Source organism: Anabas testudineus, chromosome 23 (assembly GCF_900324465.2).
Source record: "Anabas testudineus chromosome 23, fAnaTes1.2, whole genome shotgun sequence".
In the NCBI taxonomy this organism is placed as follows: Eukaryota; Metazoa; Chordata; class Actinopteri; order Anabantiformes; family Anabantidae; genus Anabas; species Anabas testudineus.
This window is the reverse complement of record NC_046631.1, coordinates 1,520,321-1,542,258: the sequence shown is the minus strand read 5'-3', so window position 1 is coordinate 1,542,258 and position 21,938 is coordinate 1,520,321. Positions and strand designations below refer to the sequence as shown.

Here is a 21,938-nt window from a genome sequence, read left to right as displayed (position 1 = left end):
GCGGGGGGGCCACACAAACAAATCACTATAATCAGACGTGAGGATTGTTTTTGTTGGATTGGGACTTTTGCTTGCCAGTACTTTTTCTTATTCTGTGCTGACAGTGCAGAAGTCCGTGGTCTCCTCTTACCTGCCTCTTGGGACATTTATTTCAAAATCACCATTAAACAAAGCTCGTCATAGAATGTGTTGCTCTAAAAAAATACTACCTATACGTTTTACCTAAACTGGAAGAGTTTAAATGTGTTGAAGCAGCTGACAAAATTCTGGTCTATTGAGACCACTGTCTGAGGTACTTGGGGTGGGTCTTGTTTTGTGGATTACATCAAGATGACTGCAAATATGTCAGTAGAAGGTCTCATTCGCATTTTGCTCGTCCCAGCCACTGCTTTTTTTTTTTCTTCACTTAAAGTACTTGCAGGGTTTTGGGTGGATTACGTCTTTAAATCTGTTCAAATGATCTGTTAAAAACTTGTGTTTTTCCAAGAACTGATTTGCATTTTAAACAAGAACAATTAACTCAACTAAATGAGTGAATTTGAGTTGTTGTTGTTGTTCACAAATCATTATTCATACTTTAATTGTGACTTAGCACGACATTAAATAACTTGTTAGACTTTCAATATGTTTTGCTGAAGGAGATCATTTGCAAAACAAGAAACGCGAGTTCATATTTCAAGGTCCAACCTGCCCGTCTCGAATGCGGGACAGGCGGTGTCCTTCCCTCGAGGGCAACACGGTGCTTCTCACCGCAGTGTGTCCCTTCTGCTACACTGGCACCAGGCTTACAGTTCCTGCCACTTAACCCCCCCCCCAATCATAAGCCCCTGCTTGATTCAAGAGAGGGAGCCACCCGGCCACCACTCCTTCCGCCCCGCTGCCCACCAAACCACCCACAAACAGCACCTCCACATCCCGGGGAAGAGGCCAACAGCTCTAGATGATCTGGATAATCTTTGCGATTCACACACTGAAGCACAGGGACCGGAGGAGACAAGTGGAAAAAGAGGGGCGGGGGGGGACACGTGTATGTCTGTGTGTGTGTGCGTGTAAGTGGTGAGAGGATGGGAGGGGGTGCTCCCTCCCTTTTTTTTTTCATTTTTCTTTCTGTTCCTTTCTTCTCTTCCACCCCCCCTCCACCCCTCGTTTCCTTCTCTCCACCGGAGAACTTTGAAATAATTTGCGTCTCGTGGGTTTTTTACACATTCTAATTTCCAACTAAATGGGACATCTGTTTGAGAAAAGGAAGATTTGCCACGGTTGCCAAGGCAACTATCACTCTGAAAGGAAGGGGGGGGGGGGGGGGGTGCACGTTGCGGGAGGAAAGAAAAAAAAAGAAGTCCAACAGCTTTTATGGACAGAATTAGACTTTGGTGGAATATTATCCCTGCAAGACAAACAGCAGCGGGACCTGTTCTCTTTTCCTTCTCTCTCCGTCTCTCTTCTCGTCCTTCCTCACATCATCCACCCCTCTCCCACTCACTTTACCATGTCTCATTCCATTTTCAACCGTCTCCTGCTGTCTATCTGTTTGTCTTTATCGGCTCTTTTCTTGCTCACACCCTCGTGTTCCCCTCCCTTTTCCCTGTTCCCCTTCCGTCCCCCTCTTTTCCTCTCTCCTCCTCTAACCCCTCATGCTGCAGCATCATCAGAAAAATCAGTGTGAAATCTGCCTCCAATTAGAGGCCTAAACCCCCCTGTACAACCCTCAGCCACCCACCCGTGACAGCTTTTCCACTGTCTGAGACGTCTCATCCACTGTGGTGAAGCCCACCTCGCACTCCCTGGTAATTGGTCATTATTTAGAACAGGAAGGGACAAATATGCTTCCCCCAGCGCTTCTAAATGCAAGCTAAACGGCCCTTCATTATCCTTGAGCTAACAGTAAGGAATGGTGGTGGAGGGATGTGTGTGTTGGGGGGGGTCCTGGCAGTTGTGTAAAATGTCACATGCAGCAGTCCAGACATGATGAGACAATATGGAAAGGGATTTCTTCCCCTTCCTCCATGTGGCATTTTGTAGAGGTTTGTGCTGCTTGGAAAACCGAGGCACTCGGTCTGTTTGTACTACATCAAAATCCGCCGCCGCGTGCCTCAACCTAAAGGACCAGCTGAGGGGAAGGGGGGGAAGGAGAAAAAAAAAGTGAGAAAATAAGAAAAGGTTGTTTTCCGTCAACAGCAGCGGAGCACAAATTGTCTGTACCACTGTCGAGATTGTTTAAAAAAATCGATCGGCGGCTGCAGTAATGCATCACACGAAATACTCTCTGACAGGTTTTTGCAGGGAAATTGAGCTCCTCTCCCCGCTCGCACACAAACCTCCAACCACTGCTTGATTGGAGTAAAAACGGTGTCACTGTTTGAAACTAGGGCCCTGCGTAGCAGCACCTGCAGTTGAAGTCATGCACAAGCAGTAATAATACAATTTAAATGTTTTCTGAGGTTGGTGATCTATTGTGTTAAAGTCCAGTTCGGTGCATCCTTCCATTCACCCGAATCTGTAGCCATTATTACTACAGCCCCAGAGAGCTTTCTCACTTGAACATACTGTAGACATGTCTTTCACAAGGAGGTAGGGACCGAGAAGAAAAAATGTCTGCTGTAAAGGTCGAGGTGATCATTACCATTTACACAGCACACGTCACACTCAATAGGGTCTCCAGTGAGCTGAATGAACCCTGTCATGTGTGCTTACGCTTGCCACTAAGCAGTACATGTAGTAAGTATGCAGGGGCAGTATTTAGTAATTAGTACAAGCTCCTTTCAAGCAGTGCCCCCCACACATACTGTACTTCACTTTACCACCCTCAGCCTCTACTCACAGGCTTGACTCAGGCGTCCTTTTGTCGCTTTTACATCTCCAGGCAACAAGTCACCCACCTGCCCTGTAAACGCACATCCACACATGCCGCCCGCCATACCGAGGGAGGCTTACACGGTGCTGAAACCATGTGCTCTGATCCAGCCCGTCCTCATCCGCTGCACATACAGCACTCGCTCCAAGCCTCCTCGGAGACTCTTGTGCTCATCCTCTCTTCCTGGTTGTGTTTGTCCGCCCATCTGCCTGTCTTCAGATCACTTCCTCCTCCATCTACCTTCCCCTCCTCATGTTTTCACCCACTCCTCCCCAAGAATATATCTATATTTTTTTTTTTGTTCTTTTCAAATGTCTACACATTCCACTTTGGCCGATTAGCTCGTCGTTAACGTTTTACCACATTGCCGTTCCGTCCCTGCGAGAGTCGTCTCCGACGGGAGCTCATTATCGCCGGGCATGAAGTTGACTGCCAGGGTCCCGACTGATTTGTCACATCCCAGTTCCCCTCCCGCTGCCGAGCCCAGCAGACCGGGGGTGTTGTCAAGTTTTGTGCTAGCAGTGTGGGGGGAGTTGGCGTAGGGGGTTGGTGGGGATTGTCTAGAACTGCTCGCTCAGGGGAGCATCACAGAGCATTTTTCTTCGGCCCTTGTTTATTACTGTCTTGTTTCCTGACAGTAAGTCTTGTCGGCGGCGAGGGACGGCGGGGAGTCACATGTTGAGAGTGTTTCCATGTGGCATTTGTCATGTCACTGGTATTGTTTACAGTGATTCGCCCCGTTTTATTTATGGCTTTGTATCGCACTGTGAAATGGAAATGGCTCTCATCCACTTACTAGGCGCGTGAGATGGGCTGGAAGGAGGAAATCATCAAAGAGGCAAAGATTTATGAGTCAAACAGACATTTTTCAGCATGTTGGCTTCATCACTGTGTAGATCAATTCATCTAGATGGCTGACAACACTTTGACTAAAGTATTCTGTGTCAGCATTGTGAGCGTTACTAGAATTCCTGCTTTCTTTGCATTGAAATGAGGATGAAAAAGTGCAGGATTGCATTGACTGTGGCCACACATCAGGGCTCTCAGTTTTGTACTGAGGTGCAGAGTCATAGTCCTTGAAAGTTGCTGGATTTGACAAATGGAATGAAGCCATAAAATAAACGAATGGATAATTATTCATAATCATCATTCAGCGTCACCTCTTTGACTCCAAACATCAAGGCTTCACGTCTTCCACATCCTCAGGTGGACATTGCTTTAAGCTTTTTAAATGAAGAACTCTTTAAGTGACAAGATCATGGGCAACATCGGAGGAGCCTTGCTTGACTGACTATGTTATTGACGCCATAACGGGTCAATTCAGGTGCTTCTATTTTGCCGAATACTGAAAACTAAGTGGTAGGAAGTAAGGTAAGATAAGGTGCTGTTCATCATCAACAGTTTCCTTCGAACCGTGACCATGGTGGATCAAGAACAGCACGTGGGATCAGCCAAATGAGTATAGCCATGTCAGCGTATCTTGTATTTCTGCGTTATCACTGTTGTTTTCTTCGGCCGACCGTTTCGCTGTATGTTGCCTAGTGCACCAGTGGTATCTTTCTTTTGCACGATATATCCCAAATTGCTCTATTAGCTGTATCTAATACTCGTGCAGTGCCTCTGGCTGTTTCCCCCTCTTTTCTTAGATTCACACTGGCTTGCTTTTCTCCCATAGGTTTTCATTCATTTATCCTTTTGAACAACAACCATGCAGTTTTCAAGAAGTAGTCATTTAGAGCCGGCTAAACTTTCATCTCTTATCACGCTACTGAATGAACTCTTGTTTTGAGCAGTGTGTATGAACTAAAGTCAGCAATTCCTTTAATCCCGATAGAGCTTTTGACAAATCCAGCCCCTGCGAATTGGTGCAGCAGAGTTTAGCTAGATCCTGCAGAATTCTAAAGGTAATACAAAGAAATGCATCACCTGAAGGAGTGTGTTTACAAGGAGGCAAATGTTCTGTTTGATGTGTCGCTGCAGTAATAAGTAGGGTTTTAGCCTCGACTGCGTCATTGTTTGCAGTTCAGTGGTGAATCAACAAAGAGCTGGATCACAGCCCCCGCCGGAGCAAATGTGCTGAACTGAGATTGCGGGATGTGAAACTCTTTCTTTGGAGGCCTGGAAACACACTTTTGGCTCTCTTGACGCGAAACTTGTCGAGACAGCAAAAAGCGGGTGGGTGACGGGAGAAGACGGAGAGAAGGAGTGAGCGAGTGTCAGGAAAGCACCGGAGAACAGGAACAGGGGACTCATCTATTCATCTGTCACTAATCCTGTGTATGATTCCTTCCCTCTGCTTGTCCGGTGATATCCCACTTTCCGCTCTCTGGGCCTGTTTCGCTTTCATTCCCCGTGTTTTTGTCTCTCCTTTCATTTCTCCGTCGTTCTCTTCCTCCTCTGCGTCTTCCTCTTTGTCTGCCAACCCATCGTTCCTCATCCCAAAACTCTCCCTCTTCTCCTTTTTCTTCATCAAACACCTCCCACCCTGCACCCCTTCACACACACCAACAGCAGACTGTCTTTTATTAAAAATGGGAAACATCAGGGAGACTGAGACCTGCCTCGTTTGTGTGTGTGTGTGTGTGTGTATGTGCGCATGCACGCCAGTGTGTGCAATTGACACACACGCAGATGTGATGTTTCAGCATTTCAGCAAACAAGCAGATTTTACAGCCTTGGGGAAGGGTGGATGGATAGATTCGCAGTATAGATGGATGGACAGATGTGGTGAGGGAGCGGCGTGATGGAAACGCAGTTTTCGGAGGGAGGCAGCTGCCGGTGACAGCGCTCAGGAAATGGAAATGGAAACTTGGGAATGGAGTCTGTGCTGTTTGAGACGAGGAAGGTAGATAGCGTTCACAGGTTTGTGCATTTACACAGCGCAAGTCTTATTTTTATTAAACCTGCTGGTCACAGTGACCACGACACAAGCATCAACAGTCTGGTTTGAGGAGTTTGAGGAGCATTTGGAGAGTGAAGGTCATCGGTGTAAAGTGTGTATGTGTGTGTGTAATGAGCATATTGATATAAAGTGACCCTTCTGTCTATTTACACTAAACAAAGTCTTATCCTGACCTCACCTCAACTCTATCTGGGATAAGGTCGGGCTGCCTTTGTTCAAACCACATAAACATGCTGACGTAAAGGGATAGAAACTATGGCATGTGGTTAGATACATTTGTTATTACTCCAATATTAAGGAAAAATAAAAGGAAATGTCCTGTGCGTGTCGTGTTTGCGTTCCCATTTGACTAAATGACTTTTGATGCAAATTTGATCAATCGGGCGTGGAGAGTGTGAAAGTACCCTAACAGCCTTGAGTGAGGAGGCCAAATGAGCAGCCAAACTGCCATAACCAACCTCCTGTTGTTTGTAGAACACCTGCGTGCACCTGTCCCTTTTACTTTGCCACACGTCTTTACCTCCTGCAGCTGGAAAACCTTTTGTTATAGAAACTGAAGGTCTTTAGAGGTGCTGTTGTGTGTGTGTGTGTGTGTGTGTGTTTGGCAGAGATACAACATAGTGTCTGCCTGTCTGATAAATGACTGCTGTACTACAACACATACATGTGCAATGTGTGTGTGTGTGTGTGTGTGTAACGGTGCTGACAAGTGTGAAAGCTGTGAATGAGGACAGCTGTGTGCCGACGGTGTAGTAAGCAGCACAAACACACATACACACAAACCCACACTCACAGTGGAGGGAACCACTCCTGTGTAGCGTTTCTCTGTGTCTTCTCACTGTTTCTTTGATGAAGCTTGATTGTTCGGAGTGTGTGTTTGTGTGTGTGTGTGTGTGTGTGTGTGTGTGTGAGTGTATGTGTGTGTGTGTGTGTGTTTGGCTATCATTGTAAGGACCACATTGACACTTTTACAAAGTGAGAACATTTTAGCAGGTCCTCATAATGAGAAGGCTGTTTAAAGAGCAATTTAGGGGTTAAGACTGGATTTTTGGGTTAGAATTAGGTTTTGGGTTCGGGTGAAGTTTAGGGTGAGGCAGTTAGTTGTAATTGTTGGGGTTAGGGTGAGGCAGTACACGTGATAAATGAAAGATTTAAATAGACTAGATCAACATGGCCTATGCAACAGTAGGTGGCTAGGGAATGAATTATGTCAAAGAGTGTCCTCACACTGACTGCCATACAAAAAATGTGTGTGTGTCTGTGTTTGTCTGTGTCTGTGTGTGTGAAATGGACAGATGTCCCCACTCTCTGTCCCACAGATGGGCTCTGTGATGCCACAGAGTCCTTGTCCAGGATTCACAGGATGCTTGGACACACACAAGCAAACTAAACCCAACTGGGCCCACTGCTGTGTGTGCTCGTGCGTGCATGTGTGTGTGTGTGTGTGTGTGTTGCTAGTGTAGCAGTGGAGGGAAGACTGTGTCTAGTACAACACTGTGTGTAGATCAGAGCGCTGGCAATCTTCTAATCCTTCTGCCACAAGCGGCTGAGACCCCGACTGCACTTGTCACTCACCTGCAATTACACCATCACACAGATCTCCAAATGTCGGAAATGTCCTCACAGCAAGCTGGAATTTGCCCGCACAAGCATAGATAAGCATGTACACACAGACGGACGCACAAAAGAGGTATATAAGGTGAGATAAGCCGGGTATTCCCACTACCTCTGAACATGTGTGCATGTTTGTGTGTCCATTTATTTCTCATGCCTTCAAAGGACTGACGGAGGGTTAATACTTTGTTGAAGGGTTAGGATTAAGGTTAGGTTAGAATTAGGGTAAGGGGTTAGGCGATGCAATATGTCAATAAGTGTCCTCACAACTACAGAAAAGCCAACGTGTGTGTGTGTGTGTGTCCAGGGACCTGCTATGACTTACATAAGTCACGCTGAGGGCAAACATGTCTCCAATCTGCCTCTCTGCAGAGAGGTGCATGGGGGGGGTTAAGACACAATCACCGCCACACAGGTAGAAGGAAGGCCACAGGAAGGGCAGATTAAAGGAGCAGTGCACCTCAAATCCAACCCACCAGATGCCCTTTTTATCCCCTCTGCTCCTTTTGCACCTCATCAGCCCCCTGATGTGTTCAAGTCCTTATTTCTTTTTAGAGTTGCAATGTACCATGAGCAGCAACTGTTTTTGAAGCTACTTTATTGGTGCATCTAGGTGCATTTGACAAACAATGGGATATTGGACTTGAATAAAACTTTAAAAAGTTACAGCATCAACATTTTCTCTATTCATCCAAACCGGTCGAAGCAGATGGCCGCCCACCCTGAGCCTCATTCTACTGCAGGTTTCTTCCGTTAACACTTGTTTCTTTATGGTAGAACTCTCCACCTTGTTCACTGCAACAAAACTTTTTAAACTGTGATACAGAAGCAGGAACTAACAACATTAGCAAAGGCTCAGTCACAGCAATTAGTGCAGTGCACTGCAGCAATTTATAATGGTGCCTTACACCTTTGTTCGACAGCTCTAAATAACTGCTGTTTACCTTTACTTTCACTTTACACCTTTTCCACCTGGTAACACGGTCCCTCCCGTGCAGCCATGTTTACAATCCTCCTTATTGTAAGTGTCAGATATACTCTATCTCCCGGTGCTGGCTTCTTCTCTCCGTCCTCACTCCATCCGTCCCTCTTTTACAGCATCTCTTCCTGCTGCCTTTACTCCCATTCCTCTTCTCTCCACATCGTTATCTACAGTATGTTCCACTTATTCTCTCAATTATTTGCTGAAATTTAAAGTCTGTTTTCTGCATTGTTTATTCTCTCTTTTTCCCCGCTCCTATGCTCCACTCTCCATCGTGTCTCTGTACTCCTGCTGTGAGCAGGAGCCCACAATGGCGGTGCCGACTCACATGTGCGCTAGCCCACAATTAAACATCAAAGTCTGTGTGCGAATAGGGAGCTGAATAGTGTGTGTCTGCAGTGGTTTTGAGTCACAATAAATAATTCAATTGAAGAACTGTCTCTTTGCAACATCTGAAACAACTTGTTCTCTGTCTGTGTCTCTCTAAGTTGGCGCCCCGCTGTGCTGAGTGGGCTGACCCAGTCAAACTCTCACATGCTCGCCGTGTAACACCACGGGCTGTGCGACCAGGCGGAGCGCACGTGCACATGCAGGATTTGCGCGCGCACCCCTGCCCGCGCCCACGTGCACCGCTGTCCATTGAGTTCTGAGTGTCAAATTTGCAGAAATAAACTCTGCTAATCCCGTTGTGTGGGAGTGACGAGGCGGTGGCGGGAAATGAAGCAGGGCCGTGGGAGCCGCTGCTTTTTCTCCTCTGCTTTATTTCTATGAAAACCGCTACTAAACCTCCAGCCGAAGAGAGGAACATTTTAAATTGAATCTCCTATTAATTTGTTATTTTTGTTTTGTGTCTTCTGTCACCATCAGGTCAGAGCAGAGAGTCTCTTCAGTGCTGCTGCTGGTCTAGACATTCTGATCTTTTATAGGCTTCAATTTTGTGCCAAGGTTCAAGAAGAGAGTTGTTAAAGCAAATCAGCACACTCAAGTCTCTAAGAATGAATTCACGGCCCACCTTCATATCCTTTATTTATATGGTTTGACAGTATGCAGTATATTAATACACATCTTCTTTCTCATTGATAGACTTTTGCTAAATATAAACCAGAATTTTAGAAGCAAAAAAGGTCCGTGGCTAGAGTCCAGCAGGGGATGTTGATGTTGAAGTTATCTGGCATGTGCATGAGCTTTAAAAACAGCGCAATTGGGACGGCTTTCATTCATTCTCATCCCAATAGGAACTGATACAAATTTTTTTTTTGACAATATACTGGGGCTAAAGTATGTAAAATGTGGACTTTCATGGTTTTCTGCATTCATTTGTCATAAAATCTGATCTGATCTTCATCTAAGTCAAGAGTATTAACAAAGGTAATGTGCCTAAAATAATAACACAAAAAACATCATAGTGCTACTGTGCAAATAAAACTTAAAATTACATAAGAAATCATCATAATCATCATGACTTGTTATTTATATATATTTATTTCAGCCTCAGCCTCTATTTGTGCTGAATGTTTTCCATTCACAGGCAATGGGCTTGTGCCCCCCATAGCCACCCTTGTAGCATTGCCCCTGGATAAACAATACATGAACAATACACAATATGTTATCGCACTTATGGGAAGGTTGTGGTTGTGAAGGAAGCTGCTACAGAAAACAGTGTGTTTCGAGTGTGTTAAAGTTATACCAGAGATCTAGATCAACAGTACGCAGAAGTTTGCATATGAAAAAAAGGAGGAGGAAAAATAATGCAAATGAAAATTCATTTGCAAATAGGTACATTAAATCATGCTGCATGGCAGCCGCAAATGTGTGTGTGTGTGTGTGTGTGTGTGTGTGTGTGTGTGTGTGTGTGTGTGTTTGTGTGTGTGTGAGCATCCCACCGTGCTCCACTCCCCCCAACCAGCCTCCCTGGCTGTTATTAGGGTTGTTAAGTCATGAGTAGTTAATTAAATCTAGCAGAGGTGATCATGGCTGGGTGTTTTCACTGTGTCGGAGCGTGTAGTGATTAGCACCAGGCCTGTGTTACACATTAAGACGGGCCTTGTTACAGTAATCCTCTTTAGTTCTCATTTTCTCACCTCCTCTTTTTTTTTTATCCTCTCTTTTTAACATGTGAATTTATGATCTCTTTTTATTGGGTGCATGAAAGCATTTGCTACGTTCTGTCTATTGTATGTGTGCATCCTGGAGTTTCAGGACTGATAAAAAACATTATTTTGTCTTTAACTGAGCAGTGAAAATAGGTTTTTCCACAAAGCAAATGCTTTTTATTGGGAATAAATCCCATGAAATCATCAAAAATAACATCTTCTTAAACCTTCAAACCCACCTCGCTATTTATATATAAATATATATGCTTACAAAATGAGAGAGAATCCATCTTTGCATTTGTTCTCTGGTGAGTATCCACAGGATGGTGAATGTAGAACTAAGGACAATAAAGTCCAGTGATATGTATACTATCAACATCAGCTGTGCTGTCGGTACATCCTAAAGTTTGATATGAAGCATCACTTCCTGTGGATCTGACTCCACATGTAGACATTTTGCGCTTTTATCCAAAGCAACTTACCAGGTACAAGGCGCAGTACGTGTAAGGAGGTCTTGCCTGAGGAGGCCACAGATGGGATTCAAACCCTAGTCTCCCACATGAAGGGCACCAATCTCTCTACACTATCTCTACCCTGCTGGACCTAAAAAGACCTTTGCTGTTGATGTAGTTTTTTAAACATCACATCAAACTCCCTCTCACCGCAGAAGGCAGCCTGCTCTCCTGGCAGCAGGTCGTACCCCCCACTAAGGAGGGATAGAGTAATGTGTCAAAAAGAGATGGAGAGTGGAGGAGGAGAGGGGAAACGGACAGAGGGATGCGATGAGGGGGAGAAACGAAGACGAGAGAGAGAGAATTGCGGCAGGGGAGAGAGGCACGGACGCTTGGAGCCCCCGGCAGAGGCGTTCAATGATTCATGGACTTAATCCAGTGATATCAGTGGGCCTCTGTTAGCTACACATACACACACTCACACACATACAACACACATAAATACATGCACAGTCAGGACTGAGAAATAGTCTGTTGACCTGTTTGTGTTAAAACCTTTTAGATTAAGTGTTAAGTTGGACTTTTCTTGTTAGAATGAATGTGTGTGTGTGTCAGTTTTTCCCTGTGTGCAGCCCGAAGATGTTGCCTGTGGGGACTGAGCGCTCAAACACAAACATCTGTTTTTTTGTTGTTGTTTTTTGTTTTTATTTAAATCCGGAACAAATGCCATCCCAGCACATTAACACAATCTTTAATATGCTCCACGCTTCGCCCGAGTCTCCTCCTTAACACAAATCACTTGTACCATTGTAATCCCTTACCTGATAAAAACATTAGCATGTCGGAGCAGGGATATTATCCGTTGAATTACATCCAGTTAGTCCCAGGTTTGCTCAGCAAACACAAGAGTGCTTCTCTCACTATGGTCAATCCCTCGTGAGAGATAATCTCTTTTTAGTAACTGTGATGGAGACGCCTACAGTCGGATTTCTTGGCATGGTGGACACCGTGAAGAGGGCCTCGCTGCAAAATGAGATATAAACCGTTTGAAAAGAGAGTGACGCTCGCTCTTACAGAATGATTGATAGCGCCAAATTAAAACAAGCCGGGACGCTTTATAGAACGCACTGTAATCCTCGGTTGACAAAATGATAGACTGGATCATCAGTGTTTTAGGGATACTGGATGACAAACTCGACGTAATGATGTTCTTTTCTTTTTCTCCCGCGTCACTTAAAATCTGTTTTAAACTTTTTAATTTAAGGAAGTATGTTTTCTTAAGCTCTGACAGCAACTCAAAAGCACGTTGATGTGGTGAGTGCTTTGAATATTCAGTATCTGAACACACATTCCATGATGATCCCACCAGTCCACCATAACATTTTAAAAAAAAGCTAATCTCCACTCACCCAAACCAGCTGAGGCAGTTGACCGCCCACTCTGAGCCTGGTTCTGCTGTTAAAGGGAGTTTTTTATTCTCCACTGTGTCCTAGTGCTGCTCAATTGGGGTTTTCGGATTTTCTACATAATTCTGTACACAGCTATGTTTTGTAAGGTCTTAAACCGTAAACACTGTAAAGTGCCTTCTCTTGTGATTCGGCGCTATATAAATAAAACCGAATTGTATCTCACTGCTCTCCATCCTCATAAATCTTTCTGTTTGCTTATCCACCCTTCTGTTAGGATAAACCACCGGTTGAGGGGGGAAGCTCCTCACCATCTGTCCTTTGCTCTCTCTTCATCCCTCCGTTCACACTCAGCGAACCGGGAGCATCAATCGCGCTGCCGAGCTCATTGCATTTTAATTGAGATGTCCACGTTAAGATGGACATGAATATTACATCCCACAGACCCCATTAATAAGCTGAGGCCATTCTAAATGTTTTAATATTCACTGTGTAAATTATTGAAATTGTGTTCATGAGCAGCTTCAGATCATTCGTCAGAAATGCTTAGTGTCTGAAGTTCAGGATGGGAAGGAATTTTAATGGCGCGTCGCAGTTGAAATAGAGCGGGGTTTCCCATGATGCACTGCTTACATGCACTTGACCTCACGGTCAGTGTTTTTAGCTTTATTACCTAAAGAGCAAGGAGTGGGAGAGAATGTGTGTGTGACAAGTGGTTCTTCCTACAACGTCAGGCCTTTAGTGACGCTCCCCTCCTTTTCTGTCTCCAAACGTGTGACACAAACAAACACACACACACACATACACACCAGAAATGATTCTAAAAATTCCTCATCTGATGTTTCACTGAGCACAGACACGTCGGGCAGCGGCCATGGCGATAAAGTTGGTGTTTCAAGTGACTGCACTCAGCAATTTATAAAAAAAAAAGAAAAAAAAAAAAAGATGGGCTGAGTAGCGGCGGATGTGGTTGCACACACATTTACACACATACACCCATTTGAGTGTGTGTGTGTGTGGTGTGTTGGAGAGGAAGATGGATCGGAGTACAGATTGTAAGTGACATGTTAATTTCTTCTCCGTCACTCAACTCGCGGCTGAGGCGTCTGCTATCAAAGTAAAGGGACACGGGCCCCAGCCATCAAGGCTCTGCACTTCTTTTCTCATTGCTCCTCTGTCTTTTCCAGTCGCACAGTGTTCCAGGGCTGACTGTGATCATGTATCTTCCTGCTAACCCCAAACCCCTTGTTCATGAGATCTGTTTGATTCCCGCCCTCATCCTCCACTGGATGTTTTTCATATGTACCCCGTGTAGCTTCTGACCCACAGGATCCCATCCCATCTCACTGTAGCCAGCTAGAAGTGTCTCAATACAGGAGTCACGCCGTTCGTTGTATTAACCAACGTATCTGTCTTCCTTTGTGTGTCTGTTTGTATGTGCTTTGTGTGTGTAGGCAGCCGTGGTACTACGGTTGGGGCTTCAACCTGCCGCGGGGCCAGGCTCTGCTGGACAAGTGGAACCAGATCCCAGACAACACAGACATCCTGGTCACACACTGCCCCCCACTGGGTGAGAAACACATTACAGCACACATTTAACACACACACACTCTGTGACACGGTGCATCCTCGCAGCCCTTTACCTTAACCTAACCTAAGCCAAATAGCCGATCGCTTTAAAGATAGCATCTAGACGAGAACTGATATTAAGGGATTTGTTATTTATTCTTTCATTTTATTATATGTTTTATAAGTATTCCATTTATTTATTTAAGTTTATAATGATTCATGGTGTTCCAGAGCCTCTCCACACCACCAGGAGTCCCAATCACTTCTCTCTGGAATTAATAAAGGCTCCTAACTGTTTTTTTACTGATAGTTTCTTTTTGGTGCACATCATAAACAGACACCCCCACCACCACCACCACCAAACTAACTATATTTTACAAACCTGATATGGGTTTCAGATTCAATAATATGCTGTCAAACCCTATCCATAGTGATAATGTGCTGGTGTGCACTGCCAAGCGCTGATTCCCCACCTGCCAGCTCAGCAGCTGCTGTCACGCTGATTGAAAAATACATCAAAAATAGGATGAGTTCATAATAACCAAGTTTACAACAACATGGTTTGGTTTGTGGGCTTTGGTGAGGACATCGAGACTCATCGGGGGCCCAAAGCCGGACTCTTCTTCACAGATGACGATTCAGCTCATCGTCTTTGGATCCATGTGGCCTGCCATATGATGTGACCCAACCTAAGTTGGGATGCGGTTGTTGGCAGAGCTGTTGTCCAAGAACCTCCACTCCTGCTACATGTTGAGCCGTCCTCTCGGATAAGACTATGAAACCTCAGTGCAGCTATACAACAATTTCCCCATGGGGACCAATAAAAGCTTATTATTATTCTGCCTATTTCCTGTGATTACACCTGATTGGTGAGTTTACACCTATAAGCACCCACACCTGAACACCTGCAGGCCTTGTTTGATCAGATTGTGGACATTTTGCCCCCCTGTATGATTTAATTCAGGTCATCACATATGAACAGCAGCAGCACGCTAGCCCTGCGACGGATTTATGTCTTCCCAAATGAAAAGTCATATCGGGTGCATGAATAAAAAGTGACGCTAATGAAAGCGATGACTCACACAGACAAGTCCCGCTCTGCCTCCCAACACACTTTAGCTTTAGAGGAGATTATTGGGCTTCTCGCTGATCGCCCCGCAAGTTTCCATCACGCACCCGCACCCGCACACACATGTTCACACCTCATCTCCCGCTGCAGCTGCGGCGTTCAGGGCGACTGCGTCTGATTGATTCTTCTGCTTCTGCGTCTGCATACGCAGAACGTTTATTTTCCATTCAGCTCAGCCGAGTGTCTCCAAGCCGCCGGCATATGGAGCGGCTACAGCAGGCTACTAATGCATGGGACACACACACACACACACACACACACATACACATAGCAAGACTGGAGGCTGTGCCATGAGAGAGAGAAAAAAGTGGGAGCTGTAAAATGCCAGAAGCAAAGGATCAGACACCCATCCAATGTGTTCTTTTAATAAAAGAAGGGAAACATGAAGAGTGGAGCACAAGGTGAAGGGAACAAGCAGCGCGCCGCAGTTTCGCACTGCGGCAAAAGCGCCTGTCTTTTATGAGGCGTGATAAAGCGGCAGATCGGGCAGCTAGAGAGGGAGAATATGGCCTCTTCATCTGGCTGCAAGGAACCAGAGAAGGAGAGAGAAAGAGACAAAAAAGAAAGAGGAAAACAGGCTCGGTGCCCGAAGCAGCAGCTGCTGTGAAACAAGTGGCACATTAAGAGCAAAATACCCGGAGACGCACGCACCAAAAAAAAAAAAAAATCATCCTCGTAACTTCTCACTTTGCTTCCCAGGCTTGTAAAGCATACACTTAACGTTTGAAGGCATTTTACACCTAAAACTGATGCTAAAAAAGTGTGTTTTTACAGGTTCATATACTCAGAGGACAAAGACGTGAGGCTGATTCACTGCCAGCAGACAGCGCCGCTTTTATTTTATTATTATGTGCGTGTGGAGGAGATGAGCGCAGTCCATTAACTCTTCCTCTGTGAGGTTTTTATTTTAAAGCTTAATATGAAAGTGAACATGCACAAAGAAAGGGGCTCGTGCGAGCACTCACAAGCAATTATGCGGCGCTTCAAACGTGGGAAAAAGTGTAAGGATTTGGAGTGGTGCGTTCAAGACCCGAGGCTCTGACTGCACTTGGGCTGTGTTGTTTGTTCTTTTGTTTCTGAAATTGAGCTTTTTCCAAAATGGACTTTGTGTCTGAGTGTGTAAATCTGAAAATGACAGCTTGTTTTTTAGTGTGTATGAGTAAAAGAGCTTTATAACTGAATTTATTTTTTTCTTGTTGCTGGGATTTTTGAAGTGAAGCTGTCCAACGGCAATTTCACTCAAATATCTGACGTCCACTTTTAATTTCTGCCTAAAAAATCTATTTTTACAGTTCAAAACTACAAAGTATAACTTTATGGTTAGGTTAAGGAACCGTCACTTTTGTTAAAATGCTGATTTCTGGTGTTTTATAGACAAAACTGATCAAAACTAATCATTTATTTCAGCCAAAACTGAATGAGCTTTTCTTATATTTGGGATTTGGCAGCCATTAGGACACTTTCTTTGCCTTCTTGAATTTGTCCATTTGTTCACTTTCAGTTCCTTTTGTGTTTACTTTCCGCTTCCTGTCTGAGCTGAGCGACAGAAGGGAGGGAAAGCGGTGGCACGAGCTGCTTGTTTCTCAGACTTGATGCTTTTATTGACTCCGCATCAGCTGCATCCGTCCTCGCGCAGCAGCCACTAAATCATGTACGCGCCACGCTTCATCCTTGTCGCACACTGTGCGCCTGTGATTGATCTTTACTTTCTATGGCTGCTTTCTAAGAGTGCTTTTTTTTGTGTGTGTGTGCTGTGATGTGCAGATTGCAATTAGGTGAGGAGTCTGAAATAAAGAGCCGGGGGGATGTAAAATGTGATGTATTGCTTTTTGAACTGTGAACAAACGTGTAACATTCGTGAACACTATGAAAAACAGAAAATCACTGTCCTAGTTGCATGTACTGTATTCCCAGTTATCTTTCTGTCATGCCTTATCAGGCAATAGTAGAAGGAGGTGGCTGGAAGCTGACTGGGAACTGGCTGCCAGTCAGTTGGCTTTCAGCTGGTGGTATCAATTCTGAATGAATCGGGCCTGTCCTCTACAGATTTCTCTCACTATCAGACTATCAGCAGTAAGGAAATATCAAACTGGCTGATATTTCCTTACCGCCCATTTTGTTTTCTTATTGTGGGATAAGAACTACAGGCCCTGCAAGAGAGGTGTGTTTGATTTGCGTGGCATGTGTCCCCAGGTTTCCTGGACTGGGTACCGAAGAAAATGCAGCGTGTTGGGTGCATGGAGCTCCTCAACACGGTCCAGAGGAGAGTTCAGCCAAAACTGCACGTGTTTGGACATATTCATGAAGGTACCTGCACACAACACTGTGCTTTCTAAGATTACTATACTATAATACTTTACATACTATATTTAGTATGTAAACTTGTTCTGGGCGTAGATCCACTTTTAAAATGTAGCATTACTTATACGGAAGGTAAAAAGTTACACATTCTTCACTCTTCACCTTAAACATTGTGTTCTTATATCTGTTATTATCTAATCTTTATCTTTGACTACAGCGTGCATTCACCGTGGCATCATTTCGTTAAGCTTCTGTAACTTCACAACATTTATTCTCGTCGAGTTGCATTTATCTTTTCAACAAGATCTTGTATTGATGATGGGAGAGTCAAATTCAGCACAGCACATCCCAAACATTCTCAGTGGGGTTAAGGTCTGGACTCTGTGGTGGACAATCCATGTGTGAAAATGATGTGTCATGCTCCCTGAACCAAGTTCCATGAATCCTGACAGTTATCTTCGAATATGTCTGTGTCATAAGGGAAGAAAGAATCTGTTGATAGAATAACCTGGTCATTCAGTATATTCAGGTAGCCAGCTGACCTCATTCTTTGGACACATAACGTTGCTGAACCTGGACCTGACCAACCGCAGCAACCCCAGATCATAGCACTGCCCCCACAGGCTTGTACTGTAGGCACTAGGCAGGATAGTTGCTTCACTGCACCCGCCTCTCTTCTTAACATGATGCTCCCATCACTCTGCAACAGAGTAAATCTGGACTCATCAGACCACCTGACAGTTATTGACCCTGTTTTAGTACTTTCATCTCCCTAGATGTTTTCTTTGCTTGATTTGTGCCAATATTTTGACTCTTCTGAAACAGATGCACTTTTCCACGACAACAGGATGTGTCCATAGACAATAGTTTGAGAAAAGAGAACTGACTCTAGGTGTTTTTATTTTTGTTGTTGTTTGTTGTTGTTTGTTTTCTTTTGAACAGGCACCGTATTAATTTCTTATTTTAGGTTTACCATTAGCTAAATCTTTGATTAGACCAATTAAAATTCAAATCTGGTTGTCTAATCTTAGAGAATATGGAGATACAGTTCAATATATTTTTAAAGAAAATGAATAAAGAGCATATTAGAGAATAGCTGAGCAGCTACATCCCTATCAGTATTTCATCCAGGCCAACCAGGGCAGAGATCCCGTCTCCCCGGACTGAGGATTGCTTTTTTCGGGGTTATCAGGTCAGTGCTGAGCCCCTGGTGCAGCGGTCCCCCATCAGAGAGAACCAGATTAAAAACTAGATCAGATTTTATAAGATGAGAAATAGGCTGAAAGCTGCTCTTTTCAAACAGGCAAATGATCATCAGAGTGTTTTGTATTCATGTATTCCACATTTGAAAGGGCCGACACAGACAAGCACAGCTCTGTTCCAAGAGACAGCAAAAGTGACACCTACACTTAAAACTCCCTGATAGTTAAACTGTAGTACTTTGTGACAGATGGTAGCTAACTTCTGCTTGACAAAATGGTAGCACTTTTACATCTGCCATTTGGACGACACATTGATCCAAAGTGCTTTTGAAGCGGAGATTTGTTTAAACTGTAGTGGTGTTAGTGTCACACTCTCGTGCACACATACATTTGCTCAAACTGCTCACACATTTTAATAACGATGATTCTCCAGCACTGAGGGAACGAAGGCCCTGGTGTAGTCACGTTGCCAGCACATTAGTCTCTTTAATAGAATAAGCATCATGTTGTATTTGATGAGGTTGGGACACAGCCAACAAGGGACTGGAAAAGTTGTGCAATGTTACAATTAATAAGGTCAGGTCAGGTCATTGAAGGCATCATTACTGCTCAACAATATTCAGTAAACAGGTTTTGGAGCATACATTTTCCAACACCATTTCAGCCAAACCACATTGTGAATGTATGACAACAGCATGGCTCAGTGTTAAAAGAGTCCAGGTGCTAAGGTGCAGTCCACACCTTTCACCCACCGAAAATATGTGACACATTATGAAAAGCGAGAAATCAGCAAGAATGGAGAAAATGTTCACTTTTATAAACTAAAGCGACGCTTTCAAAGTGTTGTTTAAAAAAAAAAAAAAAAAAAGAAAGGCGTGATGCAGCACGGTAGTAAACATGTCCGTGTCCCTGAAATGTGTTTCTGGCATTAAATGAAACATTAGCTAGTTTCAACATCTCATATGTTGTCTTTGTGCTGTTACCAATCAAATACAGGTTTTAAATGATTTATAATGACTGAATTCTGTTTGAATTCTGATTCTTTAGAAATGGATTTGTACTACAGACCAAAATATTTAAAGAGCGCATATAAAATTTCAAAATAAAAAGGAGCTCATCTCAAATAAAAAATTGTGACATATGCATATTGTATGGTTTATGTGATAAAACGCTAGTTCCTTGGTAACCGTTACTTCTATCACTACTCCCCAGGTTACGGCATGATGACAGACGGTACCACAACGTTCATCAACGCCTCCGCCTGTACCGTCAACTTCCTGCCCATGAACCCACCCATCGTCTTTGATCTTCCCAACCCCAGGACCACATGACTAGAGGAGGCTGGCCCCCAAACCCCTTCTGCCAATCAGGAGAAAGGAGCCAGAAGAGGTAGGTGAGGTCAGCGGGCACAGCGGATCGAATTCTGTAAATATTCCTGTGGGCGGGTGTCTGCGGTGCACACCTGGAGAATCCACCTGAAGTGGAGGACTGAGCGATGACTGGACGCTCCCTCGCACTCTTAATGTTAGTTTATGTGCTGTCATTTCTTTATCAAATAACTGCCAAGCAGCAGACAAATGGACGAGCGAAGAGACGCTTCTACATGTGGACAAATGGACATTCCTGTGTGTGACAATCTGCCCTGCTGGACTTTTTTCACTGGAATTGAACTGGATCCATAGCAGTGGAACAACCCAGCATCTTGTCTGCAGGACACTCTGGCACGGACTCACATTCAGTGGGATTTTCACCTCATTTCTTCTTCCGCCTTTCTAATTCCCTCCTTATCTTCCTCGTGTTGCCCCCCCCCCCCACCCCGTCCCACCCCGCCTCCTCCGGCCGGCAGTATGCTGAAGTGTGTGTTTTTTTTTTTTATGTGGCTTTTTTGCCAACGCGAGTGCATGCGAGCGAGATCAAAGCCAGAGTGTGAGGGCAGTGAGAGGTCTCTGCCGCGGACTGCCTGACAGTCGGGGTGTCAGACATGTTGACACTGCTCCCCTGGGCCTCATTACAGACCTCAGTATGCCTCTTAACCGGCCGAGGAGAGGGTGCAGAGGAAACCACTTGCAGCGTATTTTTACTCCTCCTTTCCTCGCTCTCTCTCTTTCTCTTTTCTTCCTTCGACCTCATCCTTCAAGCTGGCACTTACTAGCTCAGCTTTTCAACTTACGACTGGGAGCTTGTGGCATTTTGGGCGTTGATGGGACAGCAGGACCAGGGCAACTAAAAGCTGCTACATGCCAACACTACATTCAAACAACAGTGGGAGTTGTTTGATGGAGACTTCCTCCCTTCATTTATGGGAGAGATTAAACTTTTTATCCTTTTTCAAGAGGAGCAAAGCTGTAACTAAATGTACTGTAACTGGTCTATGTAAAAGTTCTGTCAGTGTAAAGAAAAAAAAAAAGATTTGAAGTCATTGCTATGCTTTTCAAAAAAAACTTGTTAAATATTTGTGTCGAGAAAATTTGTGGTTGTTACATTTTATTTGCTCTATTTCTTGGTAATGTAAATGCTTATTACGCTCTTTTCTCAGCCCCATTTGGTGATTATTAACTCTTTCATGTCCCTGAGCTGTTTGTCTGTTTTAAAAAAGAAATTGTGTTTCTTTTTCTTTTCTCCCTTGCTCTATTTTCTGAATAAGGCCATTTCCAGTGAGACTCTGAATGTGCTTAGCATAACAAGACCACGTCACACTTTGATCTCCCTGCTCTGCACATTATGTATGAATGTTCCCCCGGAGCTGCAGTTTACTTCGCTTCGCTCTGGCTTCTTCAGCACATCGGCATTCATTGTGCCAGCTGATGTCTTAATGTTTCCAAATGGGCAAAAGAGGACACGGCTTTCTCGCGTACAAGAAATCCGTGCCTGTGGATAGTGGTGGGTGGTGTGAGCACTTGTTGGAGCAAGCACATTGATGCATGAGTGTCCGTACGTGTTACACTACTCTCATCAGCAACTGTCCAAATTTGAGGTCTTCAAAAATAGAGGACGTGTTACTGCTACTAATCTGCATTTTAAGGGGCACATATAAGACTAGCATTAATGTAGGGTATGTTATACGAAAATCAGCAAACCACCAACCAAACACATGGTACTTAATTTGTAGGTCAGCAGGTCCTGGAACACATTACTGAAAAACTGCACTGTCTGGAGCGATGTTAGGCAACACAACAACCAACAACAACAACCCACTGCCACTGGCATCCCACCTCCTTCTTTTTAGTAGCTGCTTCCTGAAGCACACATATTCAGTGCAGTAGCATTTTTTCTTGTCCTAAAAGGCAACTTGCTTTGTCAGCCGCTTTACATTAAAAAAAGTAACACTGTGGCTTTAATTCGAGACATTGGTGAGGCATTCAGGGACAGTTCACAGTTTAGGTCATCCATTGTATGAGGTGTTCAGAGACAATACAGAGTGTAGGTTACCTGGG

General features: G+C 44.4%; 1 protein-coding gene across 2 annotated transcripts in view; it reads left to right on the top strand.

Annotated features, from left to right (window-relative positions):
- Positions 1-20,279, top strand: part of mpped1 (metallophosphoesterase domain containing 1) — a 46,208-nt gene extending 25,929 nt beyond the window's left edge. Inside the window, exons 4-6 of one of the 2 annotated variants that reach the window (XM_026363559.1) lie at positions 13,758-13,873; positions 17,195-17,308; positions 19,717-20,279. In XM_026363559.1, the coding sequence (XP_026219344.1) occupies positions 13,758-13,873; positions 17,195-17,308; positions 19,717-19,835 (349 nt within the window). In that variant the 3' untranslated portion in view covers positions 19,836-20,279. The remainder of the gene's footprint in view (positions 1-13,757; positions 13,874-17,194; positions 17,309-19,716) is intronic. The other variant, XM_026363557.1, reaches the window with a different exon arrangement.
- The last annotated feature ends 1,659 nt before the right edge of the window (positions 20,280-21,938 follow it).